This window comes from Henckelia pumila, chromosome 3 (genome assembly GCF_033568475.1).
Source record: "Henckelia pumila isolate YLH828 chromosome 3, ASM3356847v2, whole genome shotgun sequence".
In the NCBI taxonomy this organism is placed as follows: domain Eukaryota; kingdom Viridiplantae; phylum Streptophyta; class Magnoliopsida; order Lamiales; family Gesneriaceae; genus Henckelia; species Henckelia pumila.
This window is the reverse complement of record NC_133122.1, coordinates 103,210,742-103,229,237: the sequence shown is the minus strand read 5'-3', so window position 1 is coordinate 103,229,237 and position 18,496 is coordinate 103,210,742. Positions and strand designations below refer to the sequence as shown.

At 36.7% G+C, this 18,496-nt stretch overlaps 2 protein-coding genes across 2 annotated transcripts; both read right to left on the bottom strand.

Moving 5' to 3' along the window:
• Nucleotides 1-3,826: 3,826 nt before the first annotated feature.
• Nucleotides 3,827-6,270, bottom strand: LOC140889278 (actin patches distal protein 1-like). The gene is made up of 6 exons (XM_073296992.1): nucleotides 5,998-6,270; nucleotides 5,237-5,322; nucleotides 4,843-5,148; nucleotides 4,648-4,731; nucleotides 4,319-4,388; nucleotides 3,827-3,962 (listed from the first exon to the last, which is right to left on the bottom strand). The coding sequence occupies exons 1-5, from the start codon at nucleotides 6,268-6,270 to the stop codon at nucleotides 4,385-4,387; spliced, it is 753 nt and encodes a 250-aa protein (XP_073153093.1). The 3' UTR covers nucleotides 3,827-3,962; nucleotides 4,319-4,384.
• A 7,204-nt stretch (nucleotides 6,271-13,474) lies between these two features.
• On the bottom strand, nucleotides 13,475-13,939 carry LOC140889277 (uncharacterized). The gene has a single exon (XM_073296991.1). It carries the CDS (start codon nucleotides 13,937-13,939, stop codon nucleotides 13,475-13,477), a length of 465 nt encoding a protein of 154 aa, XP_073153092.1.
• Nucleotides 13,940-18,496: the final 4,557 nt, after the last annotated feature.

The window sequence follows — 18,496 nt, the reverse complement described above, 5'->3', positions numbered from 1 at the left end:
ATGGATTGGTAAACATAATTTCCGTTCTAAAATAAAACTTTGTGTTTTCTGTTGCTCTTGAATCTCACTTGCGAACATGAAACGCTAATATTGTGTTGTATGTTATTGTGAATGAAGATCCAAAAGCTATAATTGATATATTCTGGCTGCATATTTACTTTTGCCATTCCAAACCACTTCATTTATATTGCTCCAAATACTCCACATTATCATCGCTACAACTTCCTCTTGCTCTCTGTTAGAGAATCCATTTGATAAGACAAAATCTTAGTTTTTGTGCTAATGCAAAAGTGTTTTTACTGGAACAAGTTCAAGTAAAAACCAAGAACACATTTAATCTTTATTAAATCGGTCTTATAAACATTTGATCTCTATCTAAAATGATAAGAAATCTCTTATCATATTATTAATTTATTGAACCAAGCTTTCTGCTAAACAGAACTAGGATCCTTCGAGATCGTTCTTCATTGCCAGATCAGTTCACACTACCAAATCAGTTCAGACAATCCAGACCAGACCAATTATTACAATCTAACTTCATTCCTACCTTCATTTAAGATTGATCTAGGTTTTTGGAGAAAACAACATAAAAAATAAAGACATTATTCCCACATCTAGCTACATTACAATGGCCTCGTACGATATGTACTATATTTGAAAAGAAGATAAAGACACATGGTGCATTCTGGTGCATTGTCGGCTATTTGTGGAACATATTCTCATCGGTTAGATTTTTAAACGTTGGACATTCTCTCCTATAAATACTTGAAGATTTACGCAATTCCAGCTCCCTAAACTTTTGAATCATCAAGCAAACAAGTGTTCCTAAAGCTCTTACAAACTTCACTCAAGCAAAGAACCAGATCGAATACTTCGAGCTGCTATTACACGCTTATTGATATATCAGATCAACTTCAGTGATCAACTTGTGATACACTGTCAAGCTTCGAAGATCATAAAATATCACTAGTAGAAAAATCGCGTAAGACTTCGGTTAATAACCGAAGTCGTAGGAACTTAATTACCGAAGTAGTGTCACGTGAAGTAATAGGATACTTTTTTACTTCGCTGAATCGCCGAAGTCTTATACCTTAAATTACCGAAGTCTTTGGTCATTTTTTTGAGGCAGAATTGGACCGGTTCCGAAGTAAAAACATATATTTTACTTCGCTCATTTCATAAGTTACGAAGTCAAACATATTCTTATACTTCGGTAATTAATGAATTTAATGAAGTAACAACTATGATTATACTTCGGTTCGTATACGAAGTGAAATATTGTGTTTTACTTCATTAATTTCTTTTATCACCGAAGTAAAATGCATTCTTCTACTTCGTCTATTAATGAAATTGCCGAAGTAATAGAATTTGTTTTACTTTGATATTTTGATTAATATACGAAGTAGTAGATAATGATTTACTTCCATATTTGTCGATTACTAAAATTGCCGAAGCAATAGAATACATATGACTGGAGAATTTAAATCAATGATGAAGTAAATAGAATACATATGACTGCAGTATTTAAATCAATGATGAAGTAAATTCTTCGATTAACTACGTTGATACTAAAATTTCCAAATTAATAGAATACATTGCTTGTAAATTAAAATTTAGGTACAATAATTCCATAAATATATTTTTGAAACTTAAAATACACTAATAATAAATTCATACCAAAAAGACAATCATACATAAGTCAACAAGTCTATCCACTAAAATAATACAAAATTATATGCACATATCCACACGTACTTTCTCAAAACTAAACGTGTACACATACACACGTATTTCCTCAAAAAAAATTATTATCCCAACGTGAATGACATATTTAAGCACCTACATGCGAGTAGATAAATTCACTCCATTGACTTATAACTTCGTCAAATTGTTCTTGACTGTAACACTGATTCTTGACGCATCCTGCAAACTGAAATTCAAAAAAATATAGGGATGTCACGGTAAACCAACAAGGCAGCAGTTGCAAACTGAAATCCAAAACAAAGAATAAGCAACAACCTATTTGGTATGCATGTTGACATGTATGATCAGCTTGTTATGGGTTTTAAAACTTGCCACAAAAATTGTTGTTCAAGATCATCTTTGCTGCCAAGATCAGTTCTCAGCAATTCAAATTTTGGGGATACCAGAATTTAGCAGACTTGTGTTAACATATGATGCCCAATTTATCAAGCCAATCCAAATACAATTCATACAGTGTTGAAATTAAATGATACACTTTAAAATAGACTAGGTAGGGCCACCATAATTCTTGAGGTATTAAGTCATCATAATCAAGGCAGACAACTAACCTACATGGCGTATGAAAAAGGAAGCCTAAACCAAACCAAAAATGTATCACAGTAAAAACATATTGCCCCTAAACCAAGACAGAAACAAAATCATATGAAGACAACTATACCATTTGGCATACGAATCAGGAAGCCTAAATAAAACTAAAAAAGGATAGCAGTAAAGCAAAATACCTAAATATTTACAAGTTTTACGTTGCTCGAACTTACGTGACAACACACTTTGATACAAAACTAAGCGTAGAAGTTGAGTATATATGTTGTATGCACTAAAGTTCAGTAAAATAATGACGGGAAACCATACATACAGACATCATTAACAGTAAAAAAAATTTAATGAAGATTCGAACCTAAATGATGGGCGAGTCGAAGAGCTGAACAATTTTTTTTACCACCCTTAAGTGAATGTTACAATCTAATACAGCAATACCGAAGTAGTTCTAAAAATATGATATAAACATAAGACAGTTAAAATCTATTCAATTTGCGGCAAATGTATTAAAAGTGGAGGGTGGCATAATTAGGAGATCTTCATATATGAAAAATAGAGCATAAATTAGGTGCTTTCAATTGCATTGATGAACACTGACATATATTGTAATTTGCAGAAAGTCATATATAAAAAATACAGTTCAAGCAGATAGAATGACCTGGTTACTATCAACTTCCTTTTGAAGTTTTTTTTTAGTTACAATGGGTTTTTTTTTTATTTCATCTTTGTAGCTACGTGATTATTATTTCAAGTTGGATTTGCACCTAATAAGAATGACGAAAGTCGAAGAAGCTTATGGAGGTAGAAATAGCAAAGAAAAAGGTTGTGGTGAGATAAAAGTTAAAGGAAATTAGTAGTTTTACATTGGAAATGAAACATATTCTCATATAAGTCTATGGTGTATCAGCTGAGATTTTTATGTTTAAGAGAAATTAATTAGAACCATTGAAACACTTGACAAATTTTAGATCAATAATAACATGGAATTAATGAATGTCGATTTCTGAGCTGTTACTTTTAACCATCTTGCTATATTTGATTTTACAACTTTAAAGAATTTATCTATGCAGTGATTAAAATTTAAAACCAAATTATGCACCTATATTTATTTAACTTATTTCTACTGTTATGACTTTGGAGAAAACAAATTTTCAATGAATAAGAATATTGAGATGATGATAGTTTCGTATATTAAATCCATACTTGAAATTTCATGCATTTGCATTATAAGTATTTGAATAATAGTAGTGTTATATACGAAATTTACAGATAACGTAGATGTAATTATAAGTGTTTGAAATGAATGGGAAAAAAATCAAGAAAAATATGATTTAATTAATTAATGCTAAAAACATTTATACTTAGTGAGGTAATTCTTTGAAATATTTCATTAAAGCAATCAAACAACATTTATACTTACTTTGGCGACAGCCTCCTAGGATTCCAATATTTTTTTGTAGGAACAACAAAATGCAAAAAAAAAAGGTAAAAGTTGGCCAGAAATTTCATGACCAATAAGACCTTAATATTTTCTCAAGTGTCAGATTAAGCTAATAGCACTTGCATCTTTTTTTTTCCCGAAACCAACTCAGTGGAGAACATTTCAGAACTTGTAAGTGTTTGGTCATATTCAATGGTTAAAATGGGCCGCAACAGACCTAGTGCACAAAACAGAGCAGCAAAGTTCAAACGTTCATAGATTTGTGTCATTCATTTAGGTCTTCGAAGACTTAAAAAAGCGTACATATTTGAAAATATTTCTTTTTTCAACTCTCCCCTAAAATATGTTATATATAAAAACATAAATCACATACACAACATATGGAAGAAAACCAGAAGAGAAAAAATCGTTTTAAACAAAACAAAACACAAATCTGAAGACATAAATCACGTTTCAGAGAGAACCAAACATAGATCTGAGAACATAGATCATGTTGTACAACATGTAGCAACGAAGAAGAGGGAAAAAAGGCAGTGTAAACCAAACAAAACGCAGATCTAAAAACATAGATACCTTTTGCACTTGGATGTTTTGCTTTTCTCGACACAAAACTCATTTCACGATTGAGTGTAGCTGGAATTATCTGCTTCAGTCACCAGGAAAACACAAAATCGAACATTATTTAGGCTTTCATCGAATCAGCAGTAAGAAAGTGGGGTTTTAGGATTGGGAAACTTCAATCTCGGGCTTTTTTTTTTGTTGTTTTGTTTTGGTTTTTTTAATTTTTTCCAATTATCCGACTATAGCTTGGTTTCAAAAGTGTCTTAATAATTATATATCTCCTAAAATATTTATGGGCCATACTCATAAAGAAATTTTAATACATGTCTGCTATATTTTACCTCCATAGGCAATCGACAATTTCTCCTTTCCCAATATTCTGTTCAAGCAAAACAGGTACATCTTCAGGCATAACATACCCGTACCTGCAGTGTAGTTGCAATATTATCATCATTTAATTAGTGTACAAGCAATTTTCAACAAAGGGAGAAACGGCACAATAACATTAGGTAAAGGAGAACTAGTTATCCACGTACCAGTGGCCAGTGACTTCTTTCTTGATGTTAGGTCCAAAAATGATCACATTACCCGCATACTTGTGCCCTCCAATGTGTGAACATGGGCCAACCAACACTTTATCTTGTAAACCGTGTGATTCTATCTCATCCTTAAATTTATTAATAACAGATGGTCCACAAACACCGCATCGTCGATCCCTTGAGCCATGACAGCATACAGAAATATAACAACCACTCAAAGCTTCTGGGCTTCCAGGCAACCATTCACACTCCTTCACAAGCACCTCCTCGACTAATGTATCAACATCAAAGTGCGTTAATCTCCTGTAATTTTATTCAAACTTAAAATATTTCGGGGACAAATACAAAGGAATTCTATGGGTTTCCAAAGCAGTAAAAGACGAACTTTAACCTGTATCTAATCATGTCTGGAAAGATTAACACATCACTGTTTGATGTCTCAGTACCATCGCGCCCCTCACAGATAGTTAAACGGGTCTGAAAAGATATGTGACAAAGTGATTGTCATAAAAAGGATAATTGAAAACATAGTGAAGAGGAAACCAAGTAGTGATTTTTCACAGTTATCATGGAAAGACGTTGCCATGGTATTCACAGGGAGAAATCCAAGACACTTCAAAGAAGCAGTGGACTGATCTTCTTGACAGAAAATCAACCAGCTCCATTAGTTATTTTTCCATTAAAGTACACAGAAGTACAGGAAATCTTTTGTTTCATAATGAAACGTATTTTTCAGTCAAAGAAACAACAAGTTGTTGTTTGTACATAGCGATTAGAAGCTTTCAATGTTTGAAAAATGGCATTTGATTTGAGAGCTAGATTTGTCTTGATATTCCATGTAAGTTGAGACAATGGGTCAAAACTCAAAAGAATCCAACCTAACAATTCGAGTAGCTTCACAGAGCAATTTCACTAATTCTACCCGATAAGGTTGATGCATAACCCGCACGCATCAAGCAACATCCCAACACAAACATACATACAATTAAAAAACTAATCCACATCAAAATTCAATTTGGTTTTTCCTCCAAACTCATCAAGCATCCACAACCTTGCCATCGTTCATCAACATTCTACCGGAGAGAAAAAGAAATCAAGAAATAGACGTTGCACCGCCGCACAAAACCAAGAAGCGAAAAAAAAGCCTTGTACCTGTCGTCTCATTTCTGTCTTCCTCGCAGCCAGAGCGGCCGCAAGAAGTCTGGGAAGCCGATCAAATTCAGCGGCCTCAATACGAGGCGGCCACACCTGAGGGTTCTTGTAGCACAAGAAGACGTGGCACTCGTACAACTCCACAGTTCTCACAAGCGGACCCTGCCTGAAATCGGGACACGAGAAGCCATATTCGGCCTCGTTGACAAATCCAGCGTCGTATCCCCCGTCGAGGAACCCATCGTTTTGGAAGCTGCCGGAGGTGCTACCCATTTGGGAAAAGAGAAGGATTCATACGATTATTTCATCGACGAGCTGCTCCTGGTGGTGGTGGAAGGCTGGAATTGTAAATCGGCACACTCTAAGGCTAAAGAAGGGGATCGCTAGAGTATGGAAGAAGAGGATCGATGGAATTTGGAAGACGACGAGCTGTTCTTGGTGGTGGTGGAAGGCTGGAGTTGTCAATCGGCGGGCGCTAGGGCTGAAGAAAGGGGATCGATGGAGTTTGGAAGAAGGTTACGGACTTTGGATTTTTTACGATTTCACCGATATTGAATGTTTTAGAAAGAAGGGATTTTACTTCACAACTTACCAAAAAATTTTATTTTTTTACTTTTTACTTCGGCAAAAACATATCTACCAAAGTAATATGTCCTCAAAAAATAAGTGAAGCCCGTGTTTTTTTAAATACCGAAGTTAAATGTATGATTTTACCTCACTAGTGTTATTACCAAAGTTGTTTATAACTTATTACTTCGTAATTAATAATTGTCGAAGTAAAATATGCCGAAGTAAAAAGCGAAAATTCTACTAGTGTATCATTTATTTTTTTTGTAACTCTATCAGAAAGTGTTCTATGTTTGAGATTGTATTGCTAGGAGTTCCATTCAATGGTTAATTGGACTGGGTTTGCAAAGTATTATATAAATAAAATTCTTCTAGTGAAAATCTATTTGAAGACAGAAGAAGAAAAGACGTAGAAGTTTTAGTTTCGAAATTCCATAAAAAAATCTTTTGCGTCCTTTAATTTTATTTATTGTCACTTTCAGTCTGCCTAAGTTTCCAGTTCAATTTAGTGCACGAGAGTATTTTCGTCTGACCAGATCAGTTCTCACAAACAAATTTTTAACAATCGAGCTCTTAATTCAACTCAGTTGTAAGACAAGTTTTTGAAATATTTTAAATTTTGTATTCTCATATCTAGCTACATTACAATTCCTTATACGATCTGTACTATATTTGAAAAGAAGATAAAGACACGTGCATGGTGCATTCTGGTGCATGGTCGCTATTTGTGGAAAATATTCTCACCGGCTAGATTTTTAAACGTTGGACATTCTCTCTTATAAATACTTTAAGATGTAATGTCCTCTATTTTCTTAACTTAAAATAATATATAATTAATTTTTTTGAGTATTTTTTTAATAAATAATATATTAGAATAATAATAATAAACGGGGTAGGGAATAACATGAATAAATAAAACGACGTTTTAAAAATAACTGGCAGAAATCCAGTAACTTTACTTAACCAAAATATTCAAATACTGCATATGCTAAATACATCTCCCAAGGCATATATGAAAATAATCTGGCAGTCAGAAAAAGTAATTGGTCAGGTGCTTTTCCTTATGACTCAACTTGCCATTCTCTGATCAGGTGCGAGGCCATAAAAAAGTTTTGGAAACAAACACCTTTTGCAAATCTGTTGAAAGGATTTAAGGGTGATGATGGGCTCGATTGCTTCATGTGGATGAAGGATAATTTGACTGAATCTGAATTTGAGGAATTCTCTATGCATGGTTCGACAGTTTGGAATGAGAGACAGAACTGTATTCATGGTGAGGGCAGAAATCAACTTCCGGATAATATCTCTTGGAGTTTTGCACTACTGGCTGATTTCCACTGATCACGAATAAGGCTGGGGAGCTCTAATGTGGAGTTAAAAAGTAAGAAAGAGACGCAATGGGTACCGCCAGCTGAGAACATGCTCAAATTGAATGTTGATGCAAGCGTGAACGTGAATCTTAATCGGTTTAGTGTGGGTGGCATCATGCGAGATTGGAAAGGGAGACTTCTACTGCGTTTGGTAAACAAATTAATCAACCGTTCTCGGTGGTTCATGGTGAACTTCTGGCTATCTTAGAAGGTGTCAAGCTCGTGTTTGAAAAGAGATTCAGAAATGTTCAGTGGCTTCGGATTCTTTATTGGCGGTGCATACAGTCACGGCTGATCAGGACGATCTGGGATACCAGGGTATGTGTGCTGCAGAGATCAGAAAAAGGTTGCAAGAAACTTCAATCTCTAATTTTCTTCATGTTCGACGTATGGCAAATTCTGTAACTCATAATATTGCTGTTTTTTCTTCTTCCTCCCAATCATCATTTGTTTGGATGAATGATGAGTTTCTCTCGTGGTTGGTTAAACTTGTATTGAACGAGTACAGTCAATAAAATTACAAGTTTTTTCCTAAAAAAAATAAATACATAAATTGTTCTTAAAAACATTTGCGAAAGCTGCATGATCATGATTTCCGCCGCCACACGCCCACCACCTCTCATCAGACAGCACCGCCTTACTCCTCATCACCTGCAATGATAAATTCTAGTGAGCCTAATGACTCAGCAAAAAATATCCGGAAGTAACAAAAATATGTAAGTAACTCTATAATTTTAAATTGCACTTTAAACATCATCTTTCACTTATTAAAACTTTTAAAACAATCAAGCCTGGACACACAAGAACACATTTTTCAACCCTTCCTTTAAACATTCAAACCTCACATCAAACACATCGCACAGAAGACACCTTAACTTTCAACTTTACACATTAACTTATCTCACAAAATAAAATATTTTCTTGAGACATGTGGCTCAGAAACTTTCCTCTACTTTATAAATGATCGTTTGAACAATCTTATACAAGGATATCCAGGTTTGGAGGGGCAATATGATCCGAATGCCTTATCCAACATTCCGTCATGTGGAGGGGCATTATGACCAGAAGGACTTATCCAATACTCCGTCAACCTCATGTGGCACGACATTTTGACCCGATGGCTTTATCCAACACGCCTTCAACCTCTGTCATAACTTTAACACAAATCATAAAATATTTTCTTCACTTCTTTATCTCAATTATCAATTCAAGAACACACACACAACAACAAATAATACACACACTCACACGCACACACACCAAAACACATGCAAGCACACATGCAAGCACACATGCTCACGCACACTAAAAATTGAACACACACACAAAAACCAAAACCAAGCAAAACCGACCAGAATACGGACTCGAATACACCAAGAATATGAACCACACACACACACACAAACATATAGTACACATACTAAACACACACAATACACACAAACTCACACACACACACACACACACACACACATATTCATGCATCCACATACACACGCACATACTCATAGACGCACACACACATATCAAGCACACACAGAGTACACACAAATACGTGTACTGCTCATGCATAAATACTGTATACGTGAACATTAATGTATAAATACTATATTTTTGCAAACCCTTTTGCTATTTCACTTTAAAACACACACACAATCCTTCAAACTTTCATATACATATACATCCTTCAAGAAATCAATTTATTTCAATCAAATTCACATCAACTACACTTTGAAAAATATATGACAATATCGACGAGTCAAAGAATGGATTAAAACTTGCCTTAGAACGTAGAGTTCGAAGGTTTGGAGACGAAACAAAGATCGGAGCGTGCCCGTAATGCGATCGGAAGCCAAGATTAAAACCCTAACCGCCCGATCTGCCTCACGTAATCCCTTTCTTCTTCTTTTTTTTTTCTCCTACTGATCGTTCCTTAATATTTTTTTAAATGTTTTTTTTTTCTTTTAAACGTTTTCCTTCTTATTTTGTGTTATTAATTTCCTAATTTACTATTTAATATTATCTATTAGTTATTTTAATATTTAAGTTTGATTAATATATTATCTAATACTAATTAAGTAGTCTAAATACTATGTTGGTAAAAATACACTACCCGGTCCAAAAATCATAAAATCACCCTACTAGTTAATTTTATTGAATTTATCATTTATGTCCGATCTATTCTTAAATGAAATAAAAATAAACCATAACTAATTAAACCCCAAAATCACAAAAATAATATCTTTTACCTTATATCTTGTCCGGATACCTCTTCACCTGAAAGCCTCCAACCGTCGTCCTCTAAAACTTAAAAATCCCAAAATACGTCAAACGTTGAAAATAAAAATAATTTACTTCTAACACATAGCAATAACCTTAAAATAACTCAAATAATAAAAAACATCATATTTTATATCATGCATGCGGTCAGGTCAGTCAGTAGATTTCCTGGGCGTTACAATTCTACCCTCCCTTAAAAAGAATTTTGTCCCCGAAATTTGACTTATCGAATAATTCCGGATAACTGACTCGCAAATCTATCTCCAACTCCCATGTAGCCACCTCCATTGGATGTTCCTACCACTGTACTTTAACCATGGGAATCACACGGTTCCTCAACCTCGTATCTTGCCTCTCGAGGATACGCACCGGCCTCTCTTCGTAGGACAAGTCTTTTGCTAACTGCAGGGGTTCGAGATCTAGTACATGTGTAGGATTAGCCATGTACTTCCGAAGCATCAAAACATGAAACACATTATGCACTGCAAAAATATGGGATGGTAAAGACAATTATCTAAAGGCTAAAGTCCCCACTTGCTCTAAAATCTCAAACGGTCCGATGAAACGAGGCTCAACTTCCCTTTCTTTCCGAATCTCATCACTAATTTCATTGAAGCCACCTTCAAGAAAACGTTATCACCCACTACAAACTCTAAATCGCGTCTGCTCATGTCTGCATAACTCTTCTAGCGATTCTGAGCGGTCCTCATACGTTGACGAATTTGCACTACCATCTCAGCAGTCTGCCTTACGATCTCTGGTCCCATCTCAAATATCTCTCCAACATCATCCTAGTGAATCGGAGTCCTGCACTTTCTCCCATACAAGGATTCGTAGGGAGCCATCACAATAGAAGCCTGATAGCTATTATTATATGTGAACTCGATCAATGGCAACTTTACATCCCAGCTCCCTTGAATATCCAACACACACGCCCTCAGCAAGCCCTCCAATGTTTGTATTACTCTCTCCGACTGACCGTCTATATGTGGGTGAAAAGTTGTGCTGAAGTTCAGCCTAGTACCCAACTCATGATGCAAGCTCCTCCAAAAACCGGACGTGAAACGTGGATCCCTGTTAGAGACGATCGATACCGGGATACCATGCAACCTGAAAATCTTCTTCAGGTACAGTTTGGCATACTTCCTCGTGTTGTAGGTCATCTTAACTGGAAAGAAGTGGGCTGATTTGGTAAGACAATCCACTATCACCTATATAGAGTTGAAACCTTCCACTATCCTCGGCAATCCCACAAAAAAATCCATGTTGATATTGTAGTAGCCCGTTTCCATTTTTACAAGATTAAGTTGCTAATCATGTTTAGATTTGATAAAACATGACTAAGGGATTTCAATATGATCTATCAGAACAAGGAATTGGATTCAAAATGTTCGGAAAATGCTTAATGGGCTTATTTTGGGCTCGGGCAGTTCGAAGGATCCGAACTGGGTTTGGAGGGTCCGAACCCAAGGGACTTCGGAGGCTCTGAATTGGTTCAGGATTTGGTTAGATCAGACAATCCGATTTTGGGATCGGACGGTCCAAATTCCTTCGGGATAGATGTCAAAAGGATTTCTACAGGTGTATCAGACGTTGAAGATCAAACAATCCGAAGAGGAGTCGGACCATCCGAACTTGTCCTGCATGCAATGTGGACATCATGCAAGGACCGGACCCGTCAGAAGAGGGGTTCAGACGATCCGAAATCGGCCTATAAATAGGGGTCCGAAGGCTCTCATTTGGAATTGCAATTTCCTCACCTCTCCTGGTAATTGTTCTATTTTTAGGGCTTCGGGACTCTTTCTTTAAGAGTTGGAGTAGGAAATAGTATTTTTATAGCGGATAGTGTCCGTAGTAACAGCCGGGCGGCGAAGCTCTGGCGAGGCATCCAGGGCTCGTAGCTAGGCTATGCCCAGGCTCTGGGGCATGCGTCATCGGCGGGCTGACGACGGACGAAGGTATGTCTTTGGTTCCCTATAGGAAATATGGAGTAGGTTATAGTTTAATTAAGGCTTTTAGAACCTATTAGGTGATGTTTGGCATGCTAGGTAATGCATGGTTATTTTATGTTGTAGTGCTGCATGGTAGGCTTGGACCTAGAGGGGGAGCTTCTAGGATCTGCCTTAGTAAGGTACGGAAGTATTATTTGAGATATCTAGATTGAGTATGCATGTATTATGTGTTTGCATGGATTATGTGATTGCATGTTTTATATGCCTTTATATATAGAGCATGTCACGACTGTATGTTGCATACATGAGCATATTGAGCCTGAATCCTTGTGATATCCGGTATTGGGATATTTACCCTATCCTGTCGGTTTATGGTTGGACACATAGATTCGTGTTAGGTCACCAATATCAGTTGGACACATGAGCTCGTGTCAGTTCACTGATGATTAGTTGGACACGTGTACTTGTGTTAGGTCGCCATCAGGGCATCGGGGTATGTCGGTCACCTCCTGTAGCGACGGTTCATCGTGGCACATACCAGGGTCCAAGTTTGTTCTTGAGCAGATATTCTTGACCTCGTGTCTTGATACCCAGTTCATTTGCATACATGCGCATATAATAGTGTATACTCATACTCTTGTACTGAGCATGTTAGGCTCACTTCCGGTTGTTTTCTGTTGGCTGGATGCCTTATTCCATGGGGCAGTTGCAGGTAGTTCTCCCGGGGACAGGGAGGTTAGGTGGTGACCAAGGCCGGATAACAAGGTTGACCACTAGGTTTTTTTTATCTGGTATTTGACTTACATTAAATTCCTTAAGATTATTTTATTGATTAATTTCATGCTTAAGTTCGGATTAGTAGATGATCACGGTGCGGGTCATTATAGATATTCTCCCATTTGCACTCCGGGATGGGAAGTGGCTTCAACATCCTAGCTGGTCTCTGGTGCTCTGCCTTCACCTGCTAACACGGGAGACACTCAGTCACAAATCTAAAAATATCACGCTTCATACCTGGCCACCAGTACAAACGTTGCAAATCCTTGTACATCTTCGTACTCCCTGAGTGGATGTAATACAAATATTGGTGGGCTTCGATCAGAACCTCCCGTCTCAGTGTGTCATCAGCTGGAACCCAAAGTCTGCCTCGATATCATACGATACCATCCTCGACTGTGTACAGATCACTGCCCCTCTCCACGTCTATTTGTCTTCATTTGATCAGCTGCTCATCAGACTGTTGTCCCTCACGTATTTGTCTCTCAAGGTCGACTATAAAGTCAAGGCTGCCAACTTAACCGATACCTCTCAAGTCACAAACTCCAAGTCGAACCTCTGCATCTCCATCAACAACGGTTTCTGGACTGTCAAGTGTTCCAACCCTACTGACTTCCTGCTCAGTGCATCAGCCATCCCCTTGGCCTTCCCTGGATGATAGTTAATCACATAGACGTAGGCCAAAATGTCTTGAGACTTTCTTGGAATAATTTGACAAAGAGTATCTGTTGTTCTTATAATTTTATGCATCAAATGAAAAATGAACACATATTCAAATCTTGCGATATTTCTGTAAATCCCTCGAACTTCAGCCTTAGCTCTTCTATTTGGAGAATTTTCACTAAAAACTTCAAAAAATTTACAATTTGCAGAGTACATACCTATAAAGCTTTTTACCAAGTCATAATGAGAACTCCAACGAGTAGCTCCAGCTCGTTGCAAATTACCAATCTGATTGGCCCCACTTCCAAAATCACATTCTCCAATTTCCAACATATGCTCAATTTCATTTCTCTGTGCAATATGTAACTCAGCAATATGAAAGAGTGGGTGCCCGGTGAGCCAACTTGTGGCTAAGGGCTTTGATGACTCTTTGTATAAACAATCTTTTGTTTAATATTATTTACACTTTTATTAAAGGCAATGACTTTATCTTTCTTCATATTGTTATATTGTGATATACTATTGTTGTTTTGATAAAGACCTTGAATATACTATAGTGTATGTAAGATGTGGTAGAACATGGAGATGTCTATCATGAAACACATCTTATAGTCACTGTATATTCTAAACTGTTCCTAGTCGATTGAGCCGTCCGATAATAAGGATAAGGATCGCTCGAGTTTGAGACTAGCATTTGCGATGCAGAGTACCACGTTTCATTGGTAAGGAACATAGAGATGTTCGAAGCATGCAAATGGATATTCATATGATGAATGATCGAACTACCTATCCGGACTTTCCAAGTGGTTATCACTTATCGAGTGGATATAGTCAGCGGTTTTGGTTGTACACCATTAGTCCTTACTACTTGAAACATCATTGAGACTCTATATGCTAGTACTGTGCTTTGACTCGTTTACCGACTCTATTGGGGTCATCAGGTGTTGGGATTGGGTACAGTTACAACACATATAGGAGTCGATACTTTGTTGTCAAGGATTCACCACATACTTGCGAGTGTGGATATCCTATGCGATCTGAGAAGATATTAGTGTGACGAATCTCTGGCCAGAGTACATGATGTGAATTAATAAATGGTTTCTTAGTAGCACATGCGATGTCACTATTTGATCTTCAAGATGTATTGCATAGTTATCGAATCTCGAGCGACTCTCGATATACCAATGGTTGTTGATTCGATCGGGATATATGGATGAAGGGACCGTAATGTACGCTAACCAAAATCTATTGGTTCTTGTAGGCACTGTCAGTGATACCTAGGGAATCATGGGGCGATGTTGCTAGGCGCTCATACCATGATTCGATGGGCAAGTCGGAAATTGTTGTTCCGAGTCACAAGGAGTTGTGAGCCCACGGCTAGCTGTATCCCTGAACCATTGAGGGTCACACAGTGTAATGAATTTTTAATCCCCGTTGAGATAGTTAAATTTAAAGAGTTAAATTTAATGAACGAAGAAGTTGGACTTCTTATTTAAGAGTAGAGGAGTAAGATTTCCTAAAATGACATAGGGATGGACATTTTTGGAAATCACTGAATTCGGATTCAGAAAAATTTATCTTGACTTTAAAAGGTGCAGAAATGGTTTCTGTGCACATTGGTGAAATCGGTTTATCAATCGGAGTCACGATGAATTTTATATTAATTTCTGAACATGCGGGCTTTGCCTGTCGGGCTTGAACTTATGACTAATGGGCCCTAAGCTGTTAGTGGCCTGCATTATAAATAAGTTATTGCAGTACAGAAATTACACAGAACAGGTCACAATTTTCGAAAACCTAAGTATTTTCTATCAATAGTGGCCGCCCCCCCTCCCTCTCTACTCGGTAAAATGCAGCCTGTGATTTTGAATTACAGTCTGGTTTAACGGATCAAATTCGTTAATCTCTTCGTAGAAACTTCTGATAGATTTTCTAGTGCAATCTATCAGAGGGATTAAATATCCGTTCGTGGACCTGATTGAAGAACAGTTCGTCCATCAGTTCCAGGGATATACAACAAGAGCAGAGAAATCTGTTGGTGTCCAAAATCTCGATTCGAGATTAAAGGTAAAAATTTTATAATCGTTATTTAATTTTTACACACACAATTTAATCGTAAGGTTGATACCCATTATGGAATCGTTCCATATAAAAATTTTAAACTTCCGCTGCACCGGGTATCAATCCTGATTGATCTGATCGCCGCGTTTTCCTACAGTGGTATCAGAGCCAGGTTGCTCAGATCAAGCGATTAAATTAATCGATTGTACAAAAATTTTTAAGCCTCGCTTTTTGAAACAAAATAAATATTTAAAAATAAAATTTTTTTTTTTTCGGGCAAAAACCCGGGCAGCGATTGGATCGCTGCCCGGGTCAGGGGCAGCGATCGTCGCTGCCCCGGGCAGCGCACGGCGCTGCGCTGCGCAGGGCAGCGATCGTCGCTGCCCTAGGGGCAGCCGGGCTGCCCGGCCCGAGCCCTACGGGGCGCTGGCAGCCCGGGAATGTCCCGGGCGGCCCGCGGGAAAAATTATTATTTTTTTTTAATTTTTTAAATTAAATTTTAATATGTTAAAATTCTATTTTTGGTCCGATCGAAAATTGTTTTTGATTGGTCCACGAGGCGTCAGATCGAATTGTTCGAGTCCGAAAATTTTAAAATTGATTTTTGGATAAATTTGAATTTTTGGAAAATTTAAATATTTTATCCGTTAAATTGAATTTTGAAATTAATTATTTTTGGTACAATTGATGATAAGATATGATCTTATGAATATATTGAATAAAATATGATTTTATGTATAAAATTGGATTTTATAGATAAAATATGATTTTATTTGATAAAAAGATAAAATATGATTTTATGTATGAAATATGATTTTATCCTTTTAAATTTAAATTGCCATTGCATGTTATCCAATAAATTAATTTTGAATTAAATGTTATTGGATAAGGATGATCGATTGTCATGACCAATTTTGTAGGTGTATGTTAGGAATTTACATTTGTTTTTATTGTTGTTGGATTTATTAATGGGCCTGGTTTATGGCCCAATATGAATGTCATATGTAATAAAAGTGGGCTTGGTTTATGGCCCGTTTCCACCCCTTAAAAATGTATCCCCTACTTGTCATTGTTATTTATTGTAAATACATTAGATTTAGTGGGAGATCAAGATTTGAAGATGGAGGTGGGCCCAACAGACAATAAAGACAGAAGAAATGTAAATTGGAAGCAAAATGTAATAGGATTGCATTGCATACTGCATATTACTTAGGATTGGACTAAGACTCGTGATTGGCAACCACGGGTCGATTAGAAATGGAATCGATCATCCTATATAATATGTGATATTATTGTTGTATGCATGTTTTAAACAAAATTGTGTGAATCCGGCAAGCATACAAAATTTTAAAAAATGATGAGACAAATTTTCAAAAATAAAATCCCTCATTTTAAATATGATTTAAAATTGATATCAAGATAAATAAAGGAAATTTAAATTTATTTAAATGTTCCTACCTTCCATCAACGATCAATGTATGAGATGCTACCCGCGGATACGGTCCGGCTCATATTATTGGGGGGCCCGTTCGTCGGAAAGCTGTACATTGGATCGACACATGTTGTAAGTTGGGTGGAACTCCCATGGGATCGGCTCATATTATTGGGGGATCCACATGGCGACCGTCCATCACAACTTAATATTGATGGGTCATCTTGACATGTCACAATAAACGGCGTCATATTATTGGGCCCTTATTGGACATGAGGTAAAAACGTGGAGGTTGCTTTGGAAGCAATTGGGCTCTACCTTTTGAAAATTATGGTTGGCTGATATTATTCGGGACCATAGTTTGTCAATTGGACTCCATGTTCTCACTAAGGAAAACAATTTCCCGTTTTCACTAGAGGGTAGTGAAATCGTTAAAATATTGGGAGTGAGATTCATAAAATAAATTTCGCCTATTTTATGTCTTAGTAAATTAATTAAACAATCATCGATAATTGTCTGTTTCATCTCAGTAATCCACATGTTTCTATTCTCCAACAAAACAAACTCATTGGCGCAAACAATACAGAATGATTCCATAAGTTAAGATTGTCCTAAGTTCGGAAAAGATTTTCTAAGTGTTAGAAAAGGCTTCTCCGAAAAACAGCCCCGGCTGATGTAACTGCCGAAAGGTTGGCCGAACTAGAGAAGTGGTTGGACCATGATCTCAAGGCCAAATGTTATATGCAAAATTGGACAAGTCTAAACAAGTTTGCCATCACTGCAAGAAACCCGGTCATTGCAAACGTAACTGCAAGGAATACCTCAAGCAGTTGCGAACTGCAAAGGGTATGTTTTACATTAAAATAAATGTTTTTCTTAATACTACTTCTTGGGTATTGGATACCAGATGTAGATCTCATATTTGCAATGAGTTGCAAATGATGACAAGAAGTAATAGGCTAAGGATGGGTGAGACCCAGTCAAGGCTCGGGAATGGTTCCAGAGATAAATCCAAAGCTATAGGAGACATTTATTTTTGCAGAACAATTTTAAGTTATTTTTGAGAGATGTTTTATATGTTCCGGATTTGGTCAAAAACATTATTTCTGTTTCTATGCTTGATAGAGATGGTTATTCTTGCAATTTTGTGAATGAGATTTGCAATATTTACAAGAATGAATGTTTGATTGGAAATGGACAACTTGAAAACGATCTATACAACTTAAAAATAAAAGACGTTCCAATAAATTATGTTGATAAACCGGCAACAACAAACAAAAGGAAAATCGATAGCCAAAACCCGGCAAACCTTTGGCACGCTAGGCTAGGTCATATTTCCTCAAGGAGGATGAACAAGCTAGTGGGAGAGGGCATGTTTGATATGTCTGATATTAACT